Source organism: Cetorhinus maximus, chromosome 15 (assembly GCF_964194155.1).
Source record: "Cetorhinus maximus chromosome 15, sCetMax3.hap1.1, whole genome shotgun sequence".
In the NCBI taxonomy this organism is placed as follows: domain Eukaryota; kingdom Metazoa; phylum Chordata; class Chondrichthyes; order Lamniformes; family Cetorhinidae; genus Cetorhinus; species Cetorhinus maximus.
In genome coordinates this window covers 65,492,203-65,518,716 of record NC_135893.1, presented here as the reverse complement: position 1 = coordinate 65,518,716, position 26,514 = coordinate 65,492,203, and the positions used below count along the sequence as shown (strand labels likewise).

At 42.8% G+C, this 26,514-nt stretch overlaps 1 protein-coding gene across 2 annotated transcripts in view; it reads left to right on the top strand.

The window, feature by feature from the left end:
• lmf1 (lipase maturation factor 1) overlaps positions 1–26,514 on the top strand; it is a 615,052-nt gene that overhangs the window by 507,543 nt on the left and 80,995 nt on the right. For both annotated transcript variants that reach the window (XM_078558576.1, XM_078558577.1), the window contains one exon: positions 23,390–23,573. In XM_078558576.1, coding sequence (XP_078414702.1) covers positions 23,390–23,573 — 184 coding nt within the window. The remainder of the gene's footprint in view (positions 1–23,389; positions 23,574–26,514) is intronic.

Sequence of the window (26,514 nt, the reverse complement as noted above, 5' to 3'; positions counted from 1 at the left end):
GAGATGAGTAAACTTGCACAGGATTCTTTCTAGCAACTTGATTGTTATGCACTAACCGCCTTGAAATACACATCCATCGTTCCATTGTTGCCAGAGAAGATAGTGTTTGACTTAGATGTGTTGACTCCATAGTTGGAAAGTCCAATGGCAATCATTGTATAGGCTCATACAGGAAGAACTGCCATTAAAACAAGGTATTGGAAAGATGCCCTGTCTGTAGGACCTGATCCAAACATGTCACTGCTTCCAGGAAAAAGGGAAAAACAAAACCAGAGGGGAAAAAAATGGAGAGTAAAAGCACAGATCAAGAATAGGGCCAGCAGCCACACCAAGTCTGCCTCTTCTGACAGGCACAATGATGGTCTCTCCATGGCTTAATCAATTTCGTGAGGGAGGTGAAATATTCCAAGGAGAAAGCTCAGTCAAAGTCCTGCTTCTGTTGCGTAATCCTAATGCTTAGTGATCAAATGGAGAAAATAAGAACACAAAACAAATAGAAATGAGGCGTAAAGAGATCTAGAGAAGTGAATGCAAGGCAAAATGAATGTAATAGAGAAACATAAAAGAACGTGAAATAAAAAAGTTGAGGAAAAAGTATGGGACATTGAGTTTGGAACTTAGCGCAATGGAGCAAGACAACTCGAATGTCAATTACCAGGTAGAGATATTCTCAGCCCAGAAAAGGTAATAGTCGACGAGTTCCACTCTTTGCTATTTGTAGTTAAACTGTAAATATGTAAATCATGTTTATGATTTTGCTAGAGGAAATCTTCCTCCAATCCTGGGAGTACAGACTTTGACAGAATTTAAGTGGAAACAGGTTTGAAGTTCTTTCAGAGTGGTAACAGTAAATTGTTTATTCTGGCAAGTTTCAGCAAGTTGTTGCCTAGATTGGAATTGGTTTGGCAGTGCCTGGATAACACACCTGGGATCTGAAATTTTTTGGGATTAAGGTTGGGAACAAAATGCTTACAGTAGACAGCAGTAAGATCTGGAGGCTGAGGTGGGCAGAAAACCTCCTGAGATAGAGGCCAAGGGGATTGTCATGCACTCTCCAATCTGAATGGTGAACAAGAACAGCAGCCCTAATGCTGAGGTTGGAAGAGCAATACTTCCTGCATTTAAACATTAACATCACATTTGAGAAAAAGTCAATCATAAGAAATTGCCGCCTTAAGATATATGGCCAATCTCCTTTATTAAGATGGCTAAGATGAGTTGCTCTTTTTCTGGGATTGACCTGGAGTCTCCAGGGGCGGAATTTTCTGTGCCCATTGCGGGTGGGCGTGTTTGGCGCTGTGAGTGGACAATATGGCAAAAAGGCCAAAAATCGGTTTCATGACGTCATGAAACCAGTTTCCAATGATCCGCTCTGCCCATCAATGGCGGGCTGCATTTCCCGCCATTGGATGTCGGGAGCCTCTTTGTAATACATCTGCATATCATTATAAGCCCAGCTCACCAGAATCATTCCCCCACGCTGGGTCATCCGAGCACGTCAGCATGATTGCACGCCGAAGTGTTTCACAACAGCATACATATGGCATGCACTTGGCGAGCTGCATTTCGAGGGGAACTCGGAGGTGAGTGCACAGTAATGCTGTGCAGCGCCCGTCAGGGTCGCCTGTTGTACTTCAAGGTTGAGGCGAGGGCACAGGCAAGTTGCTTGTTCCCGGCTGGCTGACAATGCGGTGCTAGGCTAAGAGCTGCTCTCTCCAGTTGAGGTGACTTGTTGGGGAGGGGGGCAATGGCTGCACTGTGGTTGAGGCGACTTGGGGTGTGTCAAGGGCAGCACTGTAGTTGAGAAAACTCGGGGGTGGTGGGTAAGAGCTGCATTGCAGTTGAGGTGACTTGGGCGGGGGGGGTGTAAAGGGCTGCACTACAGTTGAGGTGACTTGGTGGGAGCAGGGGTAAGGGCTGCACTGCGGTTGATGATAGTGTACAAGCACATGCAGGGAGAGAAGTGGCCATGCATTAGGGAAACCTTGTGTAAAGTGACCATTCCCCCACAGCTGACACAGTTCAGACGCAGCCACATTGGCATGCTTGGAGTTGTGTCTCAAGCTTATCTGCCCACTCGAGCAATACAGAGGCATGAAATTGCCACCAAATGCTTCTGAACTTTTTGCCCCTCGGACACAAACTGCAAACTAATGAGTGTTTTAGTGGACAGCAGAACAATTGGCCGACTGGGCAAGTTGTAGAATCCCTTTGCAAAAGGTGCCATGGCATAGTCACTGATGGGGGTGCACACAGCCCCTTGCAATGCCTTTATTAAGCTTTGGACCAGTGCCCCTCATGGTTCAAGCTAACAGAACAACCTTGCAGTGCGGGTTAGGAGAATGCCTGCAGCTGAGAGCACAGCATGCAGTCCAGTGGCCGAAGCTGCCAGTTGGTCAAGTGGAGTGGGGTGGAGGAAGGTGGGGTTTTGGACAGCCATGAAATACACTACATACCGGCCATCCAAGTGGTGGCCAGCACTCTCCCGCATGCGTGAAGGAGCCTTCAGACTTAACCAAGAGAGGTTCTTAGGACATGTATGCTAACCCACTCTCTGATCCTGCAGGAGGAGAACATCAGGACCATGACGCCTCATGGCTTACAGGAAGCAGAGAAGAAGAAGAGAGTGGCGGAGGTGCCTGGGTCGGCAAAGGGAGGAGCCCCTCAAGGTGAAGGGGCGGCAGGGCCTGCTGCACACGCAGCTGAAGATCCACAGAGAGCTGTCACTTGTAGGTGCTTTGCTGCACCCAGGGTCTATGGACGGTGCTTGTCATTCCAGCAGATGATGCTCACCAGTGTTGCCGAAGACTGCGCATGTCCAGGGAATTGGTCGGTCACATATGCCACCCGCTGCAGGATTTGGCGCCATGGGGACATGGAGGGTGTCCACTGCCAATGGCCATGGAAATGACTGCAGTGCTCACTTTTTATGCCAGTGGCACCTTCCAGGGTGCCGCAGGTGACCTTTGCAGGATCTCACAAGCCTCCATGCACAAATATATCCAGGAGGTCGTGGATACCATCTTCGCGAAGGCACAGAACTTTGTGCATTTCACCCGTGATCAGGAGAGCCAGGAAGCGAGAGCACTAGGATTTGTGCAGATCTCTGGTTTTCCACAGGTGCAGGGTGCCATCGACTGCACTTACATAGCACTTAGATCTCCGAGGCAACAAGCAGTCAACTACGTTAACTGCAAGAGCTTCCACTTGCTGAGTGTTCAGCTGGTCTGCGACCACCACAAATGCATCCTACAGGTCTGCACATGATTCCTTGTCCAATGTCCATGACTCCTATACGCTTAGCAGGTCTCAGATCCCTGACATCTTCCAGGGCCCACAGATGCTGCAGTGTTGGCTCCTCGGGGACAAGACTACCTACAGAGGATGTGGTTGATGACGCCTGTGCAGCAGCCTCAGACTGAGCAGAGTGATGGTAAAACGAGGCTCATGCCGCAACCCGGACTTTGGTGGAACAAACAACAGACATCTTGAAAATGAGGTTCCAGTGCCTCGACAGGTCCAGTGGAGCACTGCAATACAGTCCCCACAGGGTGTCGTGCATCTTTGTAGCTTGCTGCATGCTACACAACCTGGCATTGCAGCAGGGGGAGGAGGAGATGGAAGAGTTGCATGTCTCCTCCAATGAGGAGGATGTCGAAGAGGATGTCCCCAAAGACGAGGATGTCAGCGATGAGGCCACTGCACTGGCCAGACGAAACAGGCATGCTCGGGAGGCCCTCATAGCTGCAAGGTTCGTGGAGGATGATGACTAGATGCAGTGAGGACAATCCTGACACCCTCACCTTGCATCTGTGAACGTTTGAATCTTGTGTGGCTGATGGCAGCACACACACTCTCAGTGCTCATGTCGTGGAGACTCAGTGGAGGCCCTAATAGTCTAAAGATTTCAGGAGGAGGATGATGACATGCAGTGAGGACACTACATAGACCTTCACATGCTTCTGTGAATGTCTGACTCCCGCCTGGCTGAGGGCAGCTTATGGAGATGCAGCCGTGAAATGTTAAATGTCTGATCCTTTGTCAGCCTTCAGCACCTGACCCCTTCAGGAGCAGACCATCACAAATGATTAACGCCCATGCCAAGGCTGTACAACTACATCTTCTTAACCTTCCTAATCCTGCTACTATGTCTTGTTGCTCCCCCAACATCCACACCATGTCTGTGATGACTTCAGCGTGCGTCTTCTGGAGGGCTGAGGTCTGGAGGAGCCCCGGCCTGCTATGGGTGTCCTGCTGTGTGCCAGCTGCAGCCTCCTTGGTCTGTGGAACTGGAGCTGCTTGGATCACAGGAAGGGGGGATTTGGATAGGCCGGACATTCCCAGAGCCACCTTGGTAGATGGCCCCGGGGTGTCGAGCTGCTGGTCCTCCTCCCTATGGGTTCCCTTGAGGAGAAAGCGAAGCTGGAAAGAGATCAAGCTGCACTGCATCCCGCTTGCGTTAACATGGTTGGAGGCCAACTATAGTGTCAGCGATGGAGTTCAGCCCGCGTAGCAGTGCAGGACCGATGTCCTGGACCAAGGTCTCCATGGCGGCCGCCAACCTGTCAGTGTTCACCTCGGTCCGTAAGCATACTGGTGCTAGCACCTCAGACTGAAGGCGGAGGGACCCCTCCATTGCAGTCTGAGGAGTGCACCAGGCATCCCTTCCTGTTGTTCCCTTGATTGTCTTTGTAGCTCCAACAACTGATTGAGGACTGAGCCCAGAAGCTCATCATCTGACTCGGACTCATCAATTCCATGCCTCCAACAGTCCTCCGAATGCCGGTGACCAAGGATGTCCCTGCCTCCGCCTGCTGTGGAACAGGTTGTGTGCAGTGCTCACCAGATTGTGATCCCAAGGCTGCTCTACATCTAGGTCCCACCGAGTTATGTGTCACTGTTTTGATGGAGGGTGTGGGTGACGGCTCTTCAATGGTGCTGCCCTCAGGGTCCTCATCCAAGGTGCTTTCAGCACTGGGATCGGGGTCAGTGTCACCTCAGGGTGATGTGTCAGATGTGCCAGGGACAGGAAGTGGAGATTATTAGTGCTTGGCAGCCATGCTGAACACAGAACAGTGGACTCAGAGTAGTGTTGAGAGAGGGATCATGTGGTGCAGGATCCTCATATGGGTTTTCGCCTCCGACCTCACCATCGCTGCAGGAATGATTGCGTCCTCTCCAGACAGCTACAACGCACGACTCTTGAACGGAGTGAGGACCTTGCTGTCCAGCATTCCACTCCTGGTCTGGGACCTCTCCCACTGATTGTGCGTGATCTTGTCCTGCATAAAGGCAGATGAAGAGATTGTGAACAAGGTGCTTGCCAGGCCAAATGAGAAGGATGCCAAGCATGTGTGTGTGCTGAGTGGAGCCATGAACAGGATGAGGAGGCTATCTCCAGAGGGGTTGAGGCCAGATGGAGATGTGAGGGTGTTTTTGAGAGAGTGAGTGGTGATGTCTCTTGAGCTGCAAATGAGTGAGATGCCAGTGAATGTGTGATGGGCTTGTGAGTGGATGAGTTGAGATTGATGAGGTGGTTGACTTACCCTGGTGGCACAGATGAGATCATTCATCCTTTTACTGCACTTGGTGGCTGACCTCTTGTGTGCAGCATTGGCACTGACCATCTCTGCCACCGCCTTCCAAGTTGGAATGGTGAGACTGATGGGTCTCCTGTGGCCAGAGTGGGGGTAGAGGACTTCACGGCAGGACCCCATGGGGCTGCACTCTTCTTGGCTTTCAGGGCCATGTCTTTACCGGAGTAGTCCTAGGCTGCAAACATTGAGAACGGTGCATGCAGCTGGATTTTAAATATGGCACCCAGCATGAGGAAGTGGCGAGGTAACACCGTGGCGGACCAATTGGAGGCTTGCTGCCAGCGATCAGGTGTGTTTCCTGTGACTGCATAATTTATGAGGCAGGATATGGTGCGAAAACCTGCCATTGCGGCCGTTGGGTAAAACATCTTTTTTTCACGCCTGCTACCGCACTTAGTGCAAATCTGGGACAATTCTGCTCTAAGTATTTTCTCAATGTGTTACTATATCTCTGCCAACACAGCCCTAACTGTAGCATCAGCAGGATGAAAGAATAAACCACTTCTGGTCTTTAAAGACCAAAACAATTGCAAACCACAGTATTAAAACAAACTCTTCCAATGCAATTATTCTTCCAATATTGTGGAGTCTGCCCTGCAAGTAATCAAGCGGGTTTCCTCAAACCATATTCCTGGGTGATAAACCAAAAGGGGGAACTGTAGTATCAATAGTGCCATCAGTTGAACGAATTATATCTCTCCAAGTTCACTGGGTCAGTGGTTGCCGACTATCTAACTGCTGCCATTGTACCACTGCGGGAGAAGGTTCTCTTCAGAGGTTGTAATTGAGGACAATCATCAGGATAAGTGGAGGATTCCCAGTAACTTTCCAAGGGACACGATTTCTGGAGCAAGTGAAGCTGAATGAGTTATGCATAAGTGATAAAGTCATAAAAATGTTGTAATTTCAGATTATCAAGGCATATAAATGTTATTTTCATGGGAATCTGCTTTTTCTGAGACAAATATTTTTGAGCAAATTGCACTCAAGTGCGAAGAGCATGGTGGATTGTACACTTGGGTCCAGCAGATGTTTACTAAATAGTGATCAGGTGTAGGAGCACTTATTCAGACCATTTGTGGCACCTTGAGCCCTTCCCTGGCCGAGATCAGCTAACTCAGCATGGGTCAGAGATTGAAGCCAGCTTAGTGCCACCCTTGGAGTCTATTTGGTTACTCAGGCATCAGAGAAAGCTTGGGCCAGTGGATTAAAAATTAAAATCAATGATAACAATAACATGGGTAATGTGGAGCTGTATCCAGTCAGAGCTCCACAGCTCCACCATGTTGTTAATGAGTAGGACCTTTAACTTGTTGTGACCCCAGCAGAATTGAAGCCATGAACGCATGTGTACCTGTAACTTGGAAATGACTAAGCACAATGATAGCTTGCACAGAGAGCTTGGCCTGTTGAGCACTTAGCCATGAAGCACAGAATTCTGTGAGGCATTATCTGTTAAATAATCATAAAATTGTAAGATCATAAGGAATAGGAGCAGAAGTAGGCCATTTGGCCCATCGAGCCAACTCCATTGTTCAGTTAGATCACGGCTGATCTGATTCTGGTCTTAACTCCACTTTCCTGCCTGCCCCATAACTCTTAACTCCTTTGTAGATCAAAAATTTGTCTAACTCGGCCTTGAATATATTCATTGACGCAGCCTCCACTGCTCTTTGTGGAACAGAATTCCAAAGACTAACTACCATCTCAGAGAAGAAATTCCTCCTTGTCTCCATCTTAAATGGAGAAACTCCTTATTTTTAAAATGTGTCGCTTAGATTCCCCAAGAGAGGGAGCATCCTCACAGCATCTACCCTGTCAAGCTCCCTCAGAATCAATAAGATCACCGCTCATTCTTCTAAACTCCAATGAGTAGAGGCCCAATTTGCTCAACCTTTCCTCATAAGACGACCCCTTCATCTCAACCTTCTCTGAACTGCTTCCAATATGAATATATCCCTCCATAAGTAAGGAGACCAAAACTGTACACAGTGCTCCAAGTGTGGTCTGACTAATGCACTGTAGTAATACTTCCTTACTTTTATACTTCATCGCCCTTGCAATAAAGACCAACATTCCATTTGACTTTGTTATGATCTCAGTTGATGTTACTACTGGACAAGTTGGTTCCAGGGTCGAACCCGGCTTGATAGATCCTAACTTTTATTTTTTGTTTATATATGTGGAGAGTAGCTACTGAACAGAGTCACAGGAGTCAGCTGATCAACTTTTAACAAAAGTATGAAAACATTTATTGGACAAGAAAAGATGAACTATATTATAATATTCCTTTACCCACCTTTGCAGATCAAGTGACAGATGCCTTCCCAAATAGATGCTATGGATCTCTCATCAGCTCCCCTCAGACACTTATTACACCATAAGCCAACCGGTCTCAATGAACTCCGTCTTTCACACGAGGGTTTCCAATCTCCACTTCTGAAGAACTCACTTTAGAATCTTCTTCCAAATGACACTTTCTGTCAGATGCCTTCCACAAGGGTCCACCTCCGGGATTTTGAACTCTCCTTCCAATGTTCCTCTCCCCTGGATCACCACATGCATTCAAACTTTGCCTTCCATGCATTCTCTCTCAGACTCAGCTGTGCCAACAGAACACCATTGCTTCACATGCCCATAATAAAGAGTTACAGATCTTCAGCTGTCTCCTTGGATCTTCTGGCTTCTCGCAAGCCTATCTTGCTTTAAGCCTGTGTCCTTCAGCTTTCCCCCTTTAAGGTTGGAGCCTTCCTTTGCTCCTCACTCTTAACTTCACTTAACAGGATCTTTTCCAGATTCCTGTTCTTCCTTTGACTAGAAGGTCTTCTTGGGACTTTTTTGTCCCACTCCCTGGTTTTGGCTTCTTCTTTAGTTTGGGATTTGCTACCTGTCCCTCTCCTATGCTGCTTCTGCTGGCAACTCCTTTTAATTAAACTAAAAAACTGCTTTCTATTCCCCGCTGTCTCTGTATGGGCCTCCTGTTGCTGGGCAACAGCCCAGTTTTTTTTCTTCCTTGTGTTTGTTTTAACTCCCCTTCAAGAGTCATAAAACCATTATAATGCAGGCATCTTTTAAAGTGAAACAAAAACTCATGTTCCCCCTTTTCTTAACATATAAATACAGAAACACAAATTACACTTAGATACACCACATTCTTAACACAAACGAATACACATATAACTTAGTTAAACTATCTCTAGTTCTGTACACCTTCCTACTTACTTGCTGCACCTGCATGTCAACTTTTCATGATTCATATGCTAGAAGACCCAGATCCCTCTTATGATTCTCTCCATTGAAATAATATTTTGCTTTACTATTCTTTTGCCAAAGTTGCCAACTTCACATTTTCCCACATTGTACTTCATCTGGTAAACTTTTGCCCACTCACTTAACCTATTTATATCCCTTTGTAGACTACTTCTATCCTCCTCACAAGTTGCTTTCCTACCTATTATTGTATCATCAGCAAGTTTGGCTACAATACACTTGGCTCCTTCACCCAAGTAATTCATATAGATCGTAAATAGTTGAGGCCCTAGTGCTGATCTCTGTGGAACTCTATTCATTACAGTTTGCCAACATGAAAATGATCCACTTATCCTGCTCTCTTTTTCTTGTTAGTTAGTCAATCCTCTATCCATGCGAATATACCATCCTAAATACCATGAGCTCTTGCCTTGTGCAGTAACCTTTTATATGGGGCATCTCATGGAATGCCTTTTGGAAATCCAAATACACTACATCTATTGATACCCCTTTATCTACCCTGCTTATTACGCCCTCACAGAACTTTAATAAATTGGTCAAACATGATTTTCCTTTCACAAAATGATGTTAACCCTGCCTGATTGTATTATGATTTTCTAAATGTCCTGCTCCTACCTTCTTAATAATAGATTTTAGGATTTTTCCAATGATAGATATTAGGTGAACTGGTATATTTTCCTGCTTTTTGGCTGCTTCCTTTCTTGAATAAAAGTGTTACATTTGCAGTTTTTCAATCCGCTCGGACCTTTCCAGAATATTGGGAATTTTGGAAGATTACATCCACTTTTTCCCAGGATGCAAGTCACAGGTCCAGAGGATTTGCCAGCCTTTAATCCCATTAGTTTCCATAGTACTTTTTCTCTAGTGATCATGATTGTTTTAAGTTTCTCCCTCCCTTTTGCCTCTTGATTCTCTACTATTCTTCGAATGCTTTTAGTGTTTTCCACTATGAAGACAGATACAACATATCTGTTCAAAGTCTCTGCCATTTCCTTGTTTCTTGTTATTAATCCCCATTCTCATTACTTAAGGAACGAATGCTTACTTAGCAACTTTTTTACTTTTTCATGTACAGTAATTCCTCATTTAACATTGTTTTGCTTGAACATCAGTAAGTTAATGGGGCCTGTAATCTCATTGAGCATTGCGAGATTCGTTTTAATGTAATTTCACATGTGACCCGATTGGCACCATTTTGGAGTGGACTACCCTCCCCCATCCCCAACCCTCCGAGTTGCGGCCTCTCCCCATCCCCAACCACCCGCCGCTCCACCCCCACCCCCGCCCCCGCCAAGTTGTGGCCTCCCCCTCCCATCACCTCCCGACCCACCCTCTTGCCGAACATCACACTCCCTGATGCACCCACTTGCTGCTTCCTTCTCTTGGACCCGCGTTCCCGTTGAAGATCCGGATCCAACCCAAAGCCAGAGCTCCGACGTTGTTGAAGTGCGAGCTCCGATGGTGCAGAAGTACGGCTGCTACAATCCATGTATTTTTTAAATGTTCCTACCTCGCTGCTCTTCTCCTGAGCCCTCGTTCACAGCAATGGTTCAGGAGAGGGAAATAGCAAGCGGGAGCATTTTAAAAAGAACGTGGACTGTAGCAGGCCCAGCTCGGCACTTCTGCAACATCGGGACTCGCACTTCCACAACATTGGAGCTCTGGTTTTCGATCAGATCTGGATCTTCAACGGGGATGCAGGTCCAGGAGAGGGCAGCGGCGAGAGGATGGGTCGGGGAGGGAGAGAGGCCACAACTCAGAGGGTTGGGCAGGGGAGAGGTGACAACTTGGAGGGTTGGCGGGAGGAAAAGGCCACAACTCGGAAGGCTGGAGAGGGAGAGAGGTCACAACTCAGAGGCCAGGGAGGGGAAGAAGTCACAACTTGGAGGGGTTGGGGAGGGCGGGGTGGGATCGACAGTGACCAGGAGGATCAGGGAGTAGGAGGTTGGGGAAGCAGGATCTGCAATGAGCAGGAGGTACCGTAAGTTCTTATATTTTTAAACTTATTTTATTTTAAAAGCATTTTCATTTACCAAGGTAGGAATATAACAATGTAGAATATTTCAACTTGGAGGACATAATGTTTTAATGTTTGTTATTTTTCTGGAAAGGAAGGTGCTACAGAACCTAACTACAGTTTTAACATTGATTCCTATGGGAACCAACGTTTCACTTGAAGTTGTGATTTTCAGGAACGCAACCACAACTTTAAGTGAGGACTTACTGTACTTGTACAAGCTCTTACTGACTGATTTTATATTCCTAGCTAGTCTTCTCTCATTCTCCCATTTCTCCCTTTTTTTATTTTTAATTTGGTTTCTAAAATGTTTCCAATCTTCTGGCCTCCAACTAATTTTTGCTGCACTGTACATCTTTCCTTTCAATTTAATACCATGTTTTTCCTTCCTTGGTTATCCACGGATGCTGCATCCTTCTGGTAGAGGCTTTCTTTCTCCATGGAATATATCTTTGTTGAGAGTTATGAAATATATCTTTAAGTGCCTGCTGCGGCTTCTCTACCATCTTACTTTTTAACCTATTTTCCCATACCACTTTAACCAACACTGTCTTCATACCCTTGTAATTGCCTTTATTTAAATTTAAGACTAGTTTCAGACCCACATTCTTCACCCTTAAGCTGAATGTGTAATTCTGTCATGTTATGATCACTCTTACTAAGAGGGCCTTTGACTATAAAGTAATTTCTTAATCCCATCTCATTACATATTACTGGGTCTAAATTAGCCTATTCCCTGGTTGGTTCCACGATGTATTGTTCTAAGAAACTCTCCTGAATGCAGTCTATGAACTCATCCTCCAGGCTACCTTTGCCAATTTAATTCATCCAATCTATATCAAGTTTAAAATCTCCCACAATTATTACAGTACCTTTCTCACAAGCCCCCATTATTTCTTGATTTATACTCTGTCCTACAGTGGAGCTCCTGTCAGGGAACCTATAAACTACTCCCACCAATGACGACTTCTTTTTGCTATTTCCCAATTCCACTCGAACTGATTCTACATTTTGATCTCCGAACCAAGATAATCTTTCGCTATTGTACTGATCTAATCCTTCCTGACGTTCCAAAATGTCAAATATCCTTGAATATTCAGCCATAGTCATGGCTGAAAAGAGTTGCAAACATCCTCATGAAAGGGATAGTTGTGGCAATAGCTGAAAAGTGGACTATTTGTCGATGGCATGGTGGAAAATTGTGAACAACATTGCTCACTCTGATACTGACAGATTGGAGGTCTTCTTTCAAATGTAGCGGCCAAAGAGGGTGTTTCTCTGTGAGCCTGAAGCCCACCTTGCAGTAAAAGCACAGGTGTAAACTGAATGGAGGGAAGTTGCAATCCAAATCAGTGCAGTCACCCACTGCCTTTTTATTCATCTACAAAAAGGAAGGAGTGTTGTAATATCAAAGGCTAGACAAATATTGTATGCTTTTCATGTTTGCAAATGTGGCGCATTAGGCATGGCACAAACCGAAGTTGGGAAGTACCTCACATTCTGCATCATTGTGCACAAAACATTGTCCCACTTTTTGTCCATGTTAAAATACAGAGCACATTTGTTTTAAAAGTGGAGAAGGTACCTGAGGAACACCAATGGATGTTGAGGTAGTGTGCTCCTATGCTGTTTGGGGATTTCTCAGTGAGATGCAGAGGACAAATAAGAGATTTCCACCCCTTGTTTTATCTCTCTCTGAATTAATGGAAAGTATAGATTGCTGCAGTGCTTCCTGGATTATAGCCACTGGCATGCATGATGATGTAATTGAATACAAACTATTTCTTTCCACAATGGCCATCGGATTATTATAAGGAACCTTTTCGCCCACCATGTGCAACTCTGCACTCAAGTGGACCTGAACCACATGGTGAAAGCTGCATGCTCTTTGTAGGGAATGTGATGAAGATGTTGCCCCCTTGCAAATGCAGCAGTTGTCATTTCCCTGCTACATGTCTGTGCTAAAGACTGCCTAATACAGCAGATGTCTCCTGGGGGTGGCTTGAAAGGATGTGGTTGCATGAAAACTTTGTGCTGTGGTAATCCTCCTCTTTGGAAAGAGGTTTGACACAGATGTTGACTGTAGGTCATTGCACAGCAGATGGCTCAACTGTGTTGCAGCCTGCCTTGTCCTGAGGCACTGATGAGCATGGTCCAAATTACTTGTGACAAAGATCAGTGCATTTGTTGACTCGACCCAAAAACTGTGCCTCCGCTCAATTTTACAGTCCATTTGCTTCCTCCCAAGGGAACAGCCATCCTTACCTTGAGAAGTATGATTTGAATGCCAGCAGAAACCAGAAATAGCAAAGTATTCACGAAGAATAAAGCTTAAATATCGAGGATAACCCAGCAAAATAAACTAATGTAACGGGACAGAAATAAAAACGCAATTTTTTTCATTAACCTGCACGAATAGCCTAATCCTTAGCTTTGAGACATTTTTGAACAGCCCATGACCTGGAACTCCTGTGAGCTGACATTGGGTGAAGTCAAATCCAAATATATTGAATTCAGCATAGGACCTTGAAATAATTTCAAAATAATTTCAGCGAGGCTGTACATATCTCAGTGTTGACCCTGAATTGCCCGTAGAAAAATCGGGCTTCCTGTGGATCACTCATGTGGGCTCCTGCAGAATTTAACTTGATCCTTCTGGTTACACCAGCCTGGAGGTGGCCAGATGCCAGGCAATTCTGTACAGGAGTCACTTTAGAAACTTACTGAAATCATTTTGTACGAATGCTGCACACAAGACGGAGAAAGTTAGTGAATTGTGATGATGAGCTTTGAGGGATGAATTCACCTCTTCAAGCAGCAGACTGGAAGTTTTCCAATTCTTTACTGAAGTTTCATTTTTTTTCTCCCCCTTCATGGATGAGGTGTTTAGCTATGGCTCAGTGGGTAGGACTATTTCCTCTGAATCAGGACTTGTTCATTGAAGACCCATTCCAGGGGCTTGAGCACATAATCTAAGCTGACACTGTAGGCTATTCCAACCATATGGGTTTGGAGGTTTACAATGGATATCAGTGACCCAAAACTCGAGACTTCACCCAAAACAACTGCACTTTATTATTTGATTTCTGTTACAGACAGTTCAATAATACTTATGCCAATGACTACTCACCACAGGCTTTAGTAACTTGGTTTCTCAGAGAAACAGGTCGATCCGTCCTTGTCTGTTCAGATAGTTAACCAGGCGATACCCCTACCTTGCCCAGCTGTAGCGATGGTCTCGAGCTTAATGAGCACCGTGCTTAAATAGGCCTCTGCCTCCCGCCCTGCCATGTACACACTTTCTGATTAGCTCCTTACTCTGATAGCGACAGTCCATGATTGGCCCCTTTCTCTGATAGCAGCGGTCCATGATTGGCTCCTTACTCTGATAGTGACGGTCCATGATTGGCTCATTTTCACCCCCGGCAACCCTCCCTAGAGCAGGAAGGTCACGACAGCAAGTTTGGCTAATCTCCTCCTCGATCTGCTTGCTTTAGCGCCTCCTCCATCTGTCCCCGGTTCCACCAACAACCATTGCGTAAGCGTGATTACAAACTGCCAAATTTCTACTTATTCAATGATATTCTAAACAAACAGCAATCATCACTTGCATTACATCAAGACATTACCTTTTGACCTTTGAGTTTTAAGCAAACAACTTTACACGATATTTATAATCAAAAAGGTCTCAAACTGGGAAAAAAAACAGTTGTTGCCTGGCCTTTAACCATGGGTTGCCTAACCTTTAACAAGTCACCTTCCTAATATTAGCACAAAACCGTGAACACAGCATAAAGATTCTCTGTTAACTCATTCGCAGAAGTTAGCCTATGTTAGCCTTATAAATAATGTTAAATAGTAGTAATAATGTTAAATAGTAATTGTAGGCTTAGCTTTTCCCTGTTTCCATAAAAGCTTCCACTATGTAATGACTCTTATTTTATGTCCGAAATGCAGCAGCTGCCCACAACACACAAGTGCTGCACTGTCAGGAGGCACCATATTTCGGATGAGGCGTTAAACCAAGGTCCCATTTGCTCTCTCTGGTGGACATAAATGATCCCATGGCGCTACTTAAAAGAAGAGCTGGGAAGTTCTCCAGTGTTTCCTGCTTTATATTTATTCTCTCAACCAGCGTCACTAAAACACAATTATCTGGTCATTTTATCATTGTTTGTGGGACTTCGCTATATGCAAAATTAGCTGCCACATATTTCCTACATTACAACAGTGACTACACTTCAACATTCCATTGTCTGTAAAGCACTTGGAGAGATCCTGAGGTCAGGAAAGGCAGTATTTAAATACAAGCTTTTTTCTTTTGTTTCACAATTTTGTCAAAAATATCTTAAATTTTTGGACTGATATTTTCAGATTTTTGTTATAGACTAATTTTGTAATATGCACCAATTAAATGGTATTAAATTGAACAATCTCACTGTGAAAATGAGTGATTGCATAACTTAACATCTTAAAAAAAGGAGGAAAGGTTTAAGCTTTGTTTTGACAATTGAACTCAAGCCAAACTCCAAATATAAAAAAACACAATGGCCAGTCAATTCTCCCATTTGCAAAAAGGTTTGAAGAATAGCCTAGGATGAACTTCCTCCTTCATTTAACATAGAGGAGCTGCTAGATTAAGCACACGTAATGGGAGGGCCCCTTGCAGTGTACGGCTAAATCAAGTGAGCTCAACCTTGCATCCTTCACAAAACTAAACATTTCTCACTGAGATTAATGTCATTTGAGCAAAACCTCGATCCTATCTGAAGTCCTTTCCATGTTTGTAAGTAAATTACCTGCACTTCCAAATTAGTTATATGTGCTGATACGATTCACTTGAGCTCCTGGCAGCAAAGGATGTGTAAATGGAAGCCAGTAAGCTGAAAAAAAAAACTACTGGAAATATGTAGGTCACTCACACCATACTGCATCAATGAAAATTAGCATTTATATAGTGCCTTGAAGGCCTTAAAAGTTTCCAAATTTCAAAATTTCACACTGAGCCACATGAGAAATTAGGACAGGTGACCAAATGCCCAGTCAAAGAGGTAGGTTTAAAGGAGTGTCTCAAAGGATCCTCGAGGGGTATAAGGAAGAAATTCCAGAGCTTATGGCCTAGGCAGCTGAATACATGGCAGCCAATGGTGGGGCAATGAACAGGGGATGACTCATGCGTAGATCTTTTGTCAGAATTTTGAACATCTATAATGAGGAGGAATTAAGCCATTGCTGAACTTAACATTTTTTTGTTTAGTCAATGAAGTCTTACAGTTGAAAATTGATGACCAAGTTAAGGTTAGTTGTATATTTATGTAATCTAATTACAGTAACAGAATCTGATAAATTTAAAAGAGATTGGTTTGATGGATGAGAATTTCTTTGTTTACTTGTAAGTGTTTACTTGGTCAAAATGGTGCTTATACTGCATACCTGAAAGAAATTTATTGTATTTTCACAGAAAATATATGGCTTTAATTTTATTCTGGATTTTTGTCATAATTATTTAAGCTAAATTCAATGTTAGTATGCCAGAACAACTACTTCTGGAGTGCAGTGCCTGGCATTTACCAGTTGGATTGTCCAATGCCTTGATTAAGGATTATCTACACAGCACATTATCTAATGGAATGCCCCAATTCTACCTGTTTGCCTCATCACCTACCTATGCACATTGGTGGTGTGCAGGAAAAACAACAGGCTGGATTTACAGCCCTCCGTTGTCGTGTTTGAGGGCGGGTGCCTCATAAAATGCAATGTGAGGCCTGCCTGGTGCCTTACTGCCCGCTCCCCATCTACCTCCCGTTTTACAGGAGGCTGGCAGAGGTGCGGGTGGCCCACTTGCTCTTGGGCCTATTGAATCCCTTAAGTGGCTAATTAATAGCCATCTAAGTGCCTCTTCCAGCCCTGTCACTATTTCGAATGGTACACATAAATAATTGACAGAAACCACCAGCTGCCACCATGTTTTGTCTTGGGTTTGGGATCTAGATGGGGTTTCTTTAGGGTTTGCCTGTTACCCTAAGAGTGCTACCATAGACTTTTAACTGAAAACAACATTCTTGTCTATTTATAGATCAATATACATCTCGGTATGCTACACGAGGTTGTATTTCTGCTTCCCACCATATCTTGGTTTCTTAGTCATGTGACATTGCATCATAGTTACATCAATATCAGGTGCTTCTGATGTTAACCCTTTACTCTACAGTTACCATTTTACCAGCAACAAGGGGAGGCCCAGGCCAAGCAGGTGATCCAGCAGGTTTTACTGGGCAAGCTGGTGTCAGGCAAGAGGTGGCGGGTGCCTCCTTCACCCATCACAGGCATTTCCCCACCCCAAGGTCATAACCCCCCTTTTACCCTTACCACCCCAGCCTCTCAAACCCACCCCCCTCATCACCCCCCACCCCCCCTCCCTCACCCCCTCGCTGGGACCTGCCAGCCAGGCCCCACCGATACTCTGGACCTACCTTCAGTCCAGTTTCCATAACCTCCTCTTCTTCGGATTCAGGCTGTGGTCCCAGCAGTGGCCACCACCCGAACCTGCTGCTGCTGGGTCTACAGATCTGCCAGCCAATTGGATTGGCTGGTAGCTCTCTAAGGTGGGCCTTCCTCCTTAGATGGGGGTGGAAGTCTTGCCCTGAGCCAGTTAAAACCCATCAAGTGTAAAATGGCTGTGGAGCAGCCAGCTTTTTCGCAGGCAGGCTACCAACAGACTTTTTTTGTTGGAGGAGGGGCAGGTAACACAGCACCCCGTGAAACCCAGCCCAGAATATCTAGCTGCCACTATTTAGTTGGCTGTGAAATCCTCACAAACGGGGTCGGGCACATAATATACCTACATACATTTGAGTGTGTGTGTGCTATACTGAGAGAATCACAACATGTTTCATGATATTTATTCCTTAGCTGGTCTTAAGAGGTACATGTGCATATCTGGCATTCTGCATTGCTAAGGGCCTTGAGGGATTTAAAAGACTACTTTTCTCAAAAGCCATGAATCCAGATTGCTCTCAGGTAGCTGGCATATGGAACCTTGGGGCAATATTTTGTTTTTCCAAGCTATTTCCTGGTTCTGCTGTTCCACCTATGCCGTGAAATGGGTTGCAGCGAATCCAGTCCCTTCACTAGCTGGACAACAATTGTGTCAGCCTTGACTCAGTGGTGGAACCCAGATCACTAAGTTTGAAGTTTGTGGTTTCAAGTATCACTTCAAAAAATTGAACACAAAATCTAGGCTGACACATCAGTGCAGTACTGAGGGAGTGCTGCACATTCATAGGTGCCATCGTTTGGATGAGACATTAAACTGAGGACCCAAGTGCCCAGTTGGAGATCCCATGGCACTACTGGAAGATGGGCCGAGTTTTCCTGGTGTCCTGGACCAATGATTAGCCCTCAGCCCACATTACTAGAAAAATTATCTGGTCAATATCATGTCATAAATTTGTAGAAACTTGCTGTGCGTAAATTGGCTGCTGTGTTTTCCTACATTACAACAGTGATTATTCTTCAAAAGTACTTCATTGGCTGTAAATTACTTTGGGACCTCCTGAGCTAAGAAAGACACTATAAATACATATACAACTTCTTTTGATTAGTGCTACAATCGGCATTATTCCCAGATCCATAATGTTTAAATGCTCCTTGACCCTGGGGTCAAAGCAAAGGTGGATGTTCTACCCTGACTAGGATCTGCTGCCAGGAATCAGTCCTTCAAATTTCTAGACTTCTATTTTTCCCTGCAGTAAAGTGATGTGAAAGCTATATTTTTGTAAATTCTTTAGAGAAAATCCTCTTCAGAATACTTTTCCATGTTGTGGGTACACCTTTAAAACTGCATAGTCAAAAAGAAATTCAGGAACTCAAGTTAGTTTTATGTATACCTTTTATTCAAATGACATCATAATCAATTACATTAAAACATACATCTTGGGAAGTAACACAATGGGAAATTTTGGGATGACAGAGACTGGGAGGATGTCCAGAACCTGGCCAATTAATCGACTATTCTGTAACAGGCAAGGAGGCTCAGAATAAAGCACTTTGCAAAATAAATGTCATACTAATTGGCTAAGCTGCACACATCTTTATATAGGCTTCCTGTGCTGGAAGAGTTGGAGGCTGTGAGGAGTCTTTTATTGATTATTATGTATTTTACAAACATCTAGAAAGTTTGACCATGAGTTATAATTAGGTTTAAATAAAAGGTTGATGCAACATTACCAATGTACACAATCCAATACACTGAGCGTTTTTTGTAAAAAAAACACTTCTTCTTGTGAGTCAATTGCATATTAAGCTGATAAATCATCGTATTTGAAGTTGCCTGCCATTGTGCCTTAGTAAAATGGTAAAGCCATGACCCACCTTCAATAATATCATGCCTTCAAAATCTTTGGTCCACAGTACAGTTGGAGGGAAAAAAGTTATGTATTCTATTTGGCACAAGAGAACTTGACATAATTTGGAAATCTTTGCTAAAATGTTTGTCATGATGACGAGCTCAATCAAAGACCTTAGCCAAATAGGACAATGAACCACTAGATGCTCGGTATCACTAGTGTCAAGATCACTGCAACTGACTGCTACGATGGGTTCAGCACAATCTTAGATTCTCTGCATTAACCATAAAGTGCAGTATATTACCCCCACCCACAAATTTGATAAAGTAAAGGGAACCCTGTAGGATACTTCAGTTACCATCATCAGCAACATCGTCAATTAAAGCAATCAGTCAAACAATGGAGGGAAACATGTCATGAGATAAGGGGTATTCAAGCAGAATGACCTGCAGTTGCAGGTTGCATATCAAAAATAGTCTAAACCTAGTTGATAACACCAGTGTGTGTAGCTTTCTATGCTTTCCCTCAATACACTCCCACTTGCATCTGTAAATTGTTGCTATCTTCCCAGGCTACTGCATTATCCTTCACAAACTCGATGCTGCCTTCTGTTAACTCTCCTACACAAGTATAATCGATATCAATGCTCGACAGATACTGAGCCTTTTCTTTTGCGCTCTGCGACGATGATTTATTACATTTTTCTGCTCCTACCCAAGCATTTTTCTGAAATGACAGTATCTGAAGGAAAGTTCCCATCCTGCCTAATCTGCCGCACTTGTCCATGTTCCACTTGGTGCTGCACTGTACATTGAACAAAAATGGCAAATTAAAGTTTAATTCATTTAGGAATTTCTTTAAAGTGTTGTGAACTCAGTTCTGTTGTTCACGTGTCTTCCCTTGGAAAATGGTGTGGTGATGTGGAAGAATTCTCAAGATGATTAACAGTTGAACAGGCTGTGTTAATGTGATTGCTGCTTCCATGACCGTAAAACATTGATTTGGCAAAGTATTACCCTGTGAAAATACAGCGTCAAGTTCCTCCTCTACCAAGGAAGGTGTCAATAAGACAAACCCAGATTCTATACTTCAACTTATGCTAAGTTGAAGTGGGGTGGCCTCTGTAAATTCCAGAAAGAGTCAGCCCACCCAAATTGCCATCCAAATAAAGCAAACAGTCCAGGATGAAAAACCACCAATCAGTGTTTCCCCCACAACGTCTTGCTTAGAATTACAGCTTTAGTTTTCATGAGATGACCTTCAATAAACCAACAAATGATATCACCAACTTTCTAAATGTCTTTTGAAAGTTTTTGTTTGATTGCTCCTGACTTTATTGCCCTAACTTAATTTGTCCCTTTCGTTATTTTTCTTTTGTTTAAACACAGAGCCTCATAGCAAAGCAGACAGAGAGGATTTGTATGTGGATAAGACTTCTATAAAGCTAGCAATGAAAAATGCCATGCTTCCATTAGTGCATTTATCCTTAGTACCTCAATTGTCTCATTGTCAGATCTACCCTATAGTTTCAGTTTCTGCTCTCCTGCCTAAGCACATTTCTCTAAATACAGATGCTCTGCCTGAAATGTGGTTTAAATTTAATTTTCATAAATTTTGAATTCTGTCATCTGATCCTACTCCCTGGTTTACTTTGAGTGTAATCAGGGTTTACCTTGTTAATATGTTTCATGTTTCAAGAGTAGAAACTGGACCTCATTGTGTCTGTCTGAGGGGTGCAAATGCAGATACAACAAAATCCAAAGTTGGGGACAAATGCCCTGCATTCTAAGGCTGTCTGAAAAGCATACAACTTGCAATTGGGTCAGCCCTTCTTACAGGTGTCCCTAAAATGATGCATTAGGTCCCTTATAACTAAAATGAGGGGCCTAATGCCTGTTTAAAGTCCCCCCTGTGAAACTGAACAGCAACAACTTCAGAATTCTTCAACGCCCACTGTAACCACCAAACAAAAGTAGTTTTTTGTTAGAGCTAGTTCCTACAAATGTCTTCTGGAGCCAGGAGGAACAAATGTGCCCACCCCACTGTTTTGTTGTGTGGTAGGGGTTTAGATGGGGTTTGAGCATTGTCTAGTCTCCCAAAAGTATGTTACCCGATTTAGTTCATTGTCTTTTTAACCAGAACTATTTATTTACAGCAAGTATTTATACATTTGGACCTCCACATGAGGCAAGAGCTTCTGCTGTCTTCAAGATCTCTCTTACTTCTCAGCCGTGTGATATGATATCATTATTACATCAGCATCATGTATGCTTCTGATCGTTAACCCTTTACTCTGAACCCACTGGCTCCACAGTGGTCACAATCACCCTCCAACCTGCTGAACCTTTCTCTCAGCACTTTCCTGCTAGTGGCCTAGTATTCTCTCCATTCAAGTATCCAAGCTGCCTGTTCAAAGCTCATGCATTAAAATGTAGATGAAACCTTACTTTGGGCTGGCCTCGGGCTTCAAGATTAGGTCTACCTGTGCAACGCTGTATTTGGGTTCAATCAAATTTCTACTGCATGTTTTCCCCTTTTAGTGCCTTCTTTCTAGACTGACTGTTCACTGAAAGTATCCAATTTATTGAGGCTTATCATTGCTTTGACCATTTTCAGCCATCCCTCCGCATCTCTTCCTCCATGATTCAGTGTTTGCCCCTTTTATCTATTACTTCCACCTCTCTTTGTAAAGTGCATTAAACACACTTTATATATGCAAGTTGTTGTATAATAATGAATGAAATTATGGAGCAACAATGTAAGCAAAAGGTATATGAATTATGGAACTAACGTAATGAAGTATAAATTGGCAAGACAGCAAACAATCGGAAGATAAAGGTTTTACGTATGTATGTGAATACTGTTGTGATGTGGCAGGTGATGTGAGCCAGGCTGACCAAATCCACAAGGGAAACTTGGCCATGCTATGACAACAATTTTGCAATTTGTCTTCGTTACGAGAAGATTTGTGCACTGGATTCAGAAGTAATGAGTCCACTAACACATTTAGAGATTTTAAAAATTAAATTAAAACATTTTATTAACATAAGAAAAGATTTCAAGCACATACATAATATTACAGTTACTTAATACTATAACAAACCCCAAAATTGCTAATTAACCTGACTCCCAACTACATACCCTCTTTAAGGCAACAGTCCTGAAATAGATTTTAAATTTAAATAGGCAAGCCAGCAAGTTTACCACAGCCTCCATTTGACAGTAGAACTCCAAAGGCTTTCCTCCACCTTTGGTTACTGGACACAGCAGACTTCAGCTAAAGTGGCTGGTGACTTCCCCCAGGCTGTTTTATACTGTCCTTTTAGACCTTACATGGCGCCGCAACATAACGTCCCCTCCTTCCTTATATATGTTTCTCTCTCTTTAATCTGTAAGTTCCATTGTTTTATGTGTCTTGGAAATTTATTTTCCCATAATATAAAAATATTTCACGTTGCCAATGTGGTCAAATTTAGGAAAAATAAACATACCGTTTGGCCTTGCTTATCTTGTTAGTTGCAAACATCCTATCATCACTTTGAAACCCAAAAACCCCATCACTTATCTAAAAATGCAAATTTCCTTCACACCCTACATTTTGCCCTCATCCATGTTTACTCAATAGCATTTCAAATGCCTTTTACCTCTAACTCCTTTTGATAATTTCAAGCTTGCAGTTTATCTGACCCTAATTCACTTAAATCACACAGACAGAACCATCTACACTCGCACTCATAAACCCAATTTACAATAAGCCATAACAATATAATGAAAAAATATGTTAGTTTCACGACAAATACACAGTGTAACAGAAATTTAAATGCCATGCATCTGAAGATAGAAATTCCTACCAAGACAAGAAAATTGTTTATGTTTAACACTGGATTTGTTGAAATGTTTCAGTATAAGAAAGAAAAGACAGGAATTGTGTTCCGTTATGTTATAAAACACACTGACGTACAGTATATAGAAAGAAATGGAGAATTGTTTGGTGTTTTGACATAATGCAATAAAAAATGGGCTATGACATAAAGTGACTTGATAATAATTGAACGCTATATCAACAAAATAAACTGCATTATGTGTACAAGAGCTTTATAGTGTTACTTCCTTGGCATATTACAGCTGTAAATCTGATTTCCCTCCCTTCTCTACAGGTCTTACTCATCATAAGTGGGAATCTCAGCTTCTTGAACTGGTTGACTATTGTTCCAAGTATTGCCTGCTTTGACGACTCCAATCTGGCCTTTCTCTTTGGCTCACGACAAGGTGGGGTCAAAGATCAAGTATCCAAGATTCAGGCTAAGGAGGCACTGGGTCAGAAACCACCTACTCATTATGGTATGTGATCTTGATTAACAGCCTTTCCAATTTTTTTTGACATATGCCTTTTCCATGAACTTTACTTTTATTCCTTAACTCATTCACTACAAAGTTTTGAGTCCTTCCCACAGTCAGCCTTGATCTCAAAATGTCAACTGATGCAGACATCCCTTGCATTAAGCAGAATATACTTACTGACTTCAATAATGCTTAGCAAATAAATTAAAGTGCAATTTATAGATTGGTATGAATCTGAATTCCAAATCCAACGTAAATTGAATTTACTAGTTTGGATCAACTGCCTGGTGAATACCCAAATTTAGTTATGAATCACTTTTATATAAAATTTACAACACAGGAACAGGCCATTCTGCCCAAATTGTCTAAGCCGGTGTTTATGCTTCACTTGAGCCTTCTCATACTTCATCTAACTCTATCAGTAAAATCTTCTAATCCTTTCTGCCTTAGGTTATGACCCCCCCAGTTTGGACTCCTTCACATCTTCTCTATGTCTACCCTTTCAAACTCTTTCAGAATTTCAAATACATTTTTTTAGGTCTTACCTGAGCTTTCCCTTTTCTTGAGAAAAGAGCCACCAGCTGTTTAGTCTTTCCTGGTAGGTGTACATTTTTTATATCTATTTATCACAGTAGATGTTTTTGAATCTGAATTATTATTCATATGTTCCTCAGTTTTCTTTGCTTCCTACAGAGTCAGCCTGTTCTATATTCTATATACCAACTTAACTGAGTTTTTCAGTTAAAACAAGTACCTGTGTGGAAGCAACTTGAAAACTGTTTTTGTCAAACTTCACCAATACAACTGAAGTAGTCTATGAATAGCATCTTTTATTCGTAGCTTCATTGAAGAAAAAAATAGAATGCAAAAGTTGTCTTCCCCACCCATCCTTTACCTACTTGATGTATAGAACACAAAAACAAGGACTGGTTGAGAGGCACTAATAGTTTAGATAGATAGCTCTTAATTTTGACCTTTCTCTTCACTTATTTGAAAGTGTTGATGCCTTATGAGAAACAGTTACCATGGGCATGAAGTACTCAAGCATTCTTCATTTCAAAGGGGAGATAGGAGCAGTTGGCTAGTTATGCACATGCACAGACATGCAAGTCCTTTCTATTCTTTCTTTCATTTTCTCATGCATGCACTTGGATGTTACAGGATAATGAACATTCTGATTTTCCACTTTCTAGTCCAGCATTATTGAATCAAAAAGCAGTGCTCCTACTGTCACCCAATTGAGATCAGAAGTATTGCACTGTAAAAGTTTAAGCTTTCCCCTCATAGTTCACCAAATCATCTTCCAGTTTGATTTTTTTTTCTCCAAAATAAGCCTGTTACACATTAAGGAGTAACAACAACATTATATTGTCACCATGGTTGCTTTCATATCATTGCATGATTGTTTTCAAAATTGTAATTGCTCACGTGTGTCACAGTATATGTGCAATTAAAACATTGTGTTAACACCTGTGTCATTAAGCAGCACGTTTTAAACGTATGCTATTACTCAGTGAGTACTCCGTGCCAGTCTAGCAACTGAACACTTGGCTCCGTGCTGTCACTATGGCTCATTATTTTGCTTTAATGACCAATATATCAAGAACGTGCATTTAATAAATATTCATTTATGGCAGTTGTGCTTTGGGAAAAGTTAATTTACCAGACCCCGAATGTTAATGTCTTTGGATTGAAATTAAATGAAAGCCAGATTTGCTTCAGGTTACATTGAGTGATTACTGTTGAATTTTATAGTTACTAAAATTCCAATTTGTAAAGAATGCAGTTTTGATTTGATAGTCAGAGCTTTGAGAAAGGCAAGAAGCTGTACCACTGATATTGTTTCTTTCTCCCCACTCCTAAAGAGTGGCAGCAGCCTTTTGCTACCTCTAAGTTTGTCATGTATGAATGTGGGCAGTCAGTGGGCTATATGGCAGTGAAGCCGGAGTGATATATGGAAATGTGGAAAGGCTTTTAAATACCATACTGTAGATACAGCAATAACACCTTCACGATTGTTGCATTAGACCCATAACAGCTAATTTTAAGGCAGCATTAATGCCTTAAGGCAGCATTAATGCACCCATAACGAATCACTATATTTCCTGTCTTAGTTACAGCAGGAGAAGCAGAGTATAAGTCTAAAAATGATGTGTGAGACCAGAACCATTGATTATTAATATAAGATAGTCACTAATAAACCCAATTAAGAATTCAGGGGAAGCCTTTTACCCAGAGAATGGTTAGAATGTGAAACTCTCTGCCTCAAGGAGTACTTGAGGAGAATAGCTTCACTTTTAAGGGAAAGCTAGATAAGCATGTGAGAGAGAAGAATAGAAGAATAAGATATGTTGATGGAATTAGGTGAAGAGAGATAGGATGAGGCTCGTGTAGAGCCATCATGGACAATTTGGACTGAATTACCTGATTCTGTGCAATTAACACTTTGTAATCAAATTGTACTCCACTAGGTATTGCTGAACACACAAAGCCTTTGACTGCACTGAAACACCATTGTCTAAGTTCTGCTTTTTAAAATTTATTCTCAGGGTGTGGAGTGATGCTGGGAGACTGCATTTATTGACTATTCTTAGTTGCCCTGAGAAAGTAGTGATGGACAAGAGTGCTCACACAATGACGTTATGTAGAGAGCTCCAGAAATTGACCTAGCAACAATAAAAGAATGGTGGTATATCTTCAAATCAGGCTGGTCAGAGACTTAGGGAATTTTTGAAGGTGATGGTGCTTGCACAATATTGCTTGTCACGTTCTTGCTGGTGGTCAAGATTGCAGGGGAGGGAGGTGCTGTCAAAATAACATAGGTCAGGTTTCGCAGAGCATACTGTGGTTGCAGTGAGTGGATTTTGTGCCTGTTCACGGGGTGCCAGTTAAATGAACTGGATAGGATCGAGCTTCTTTAATGTTACTGTGGTTGCACCCA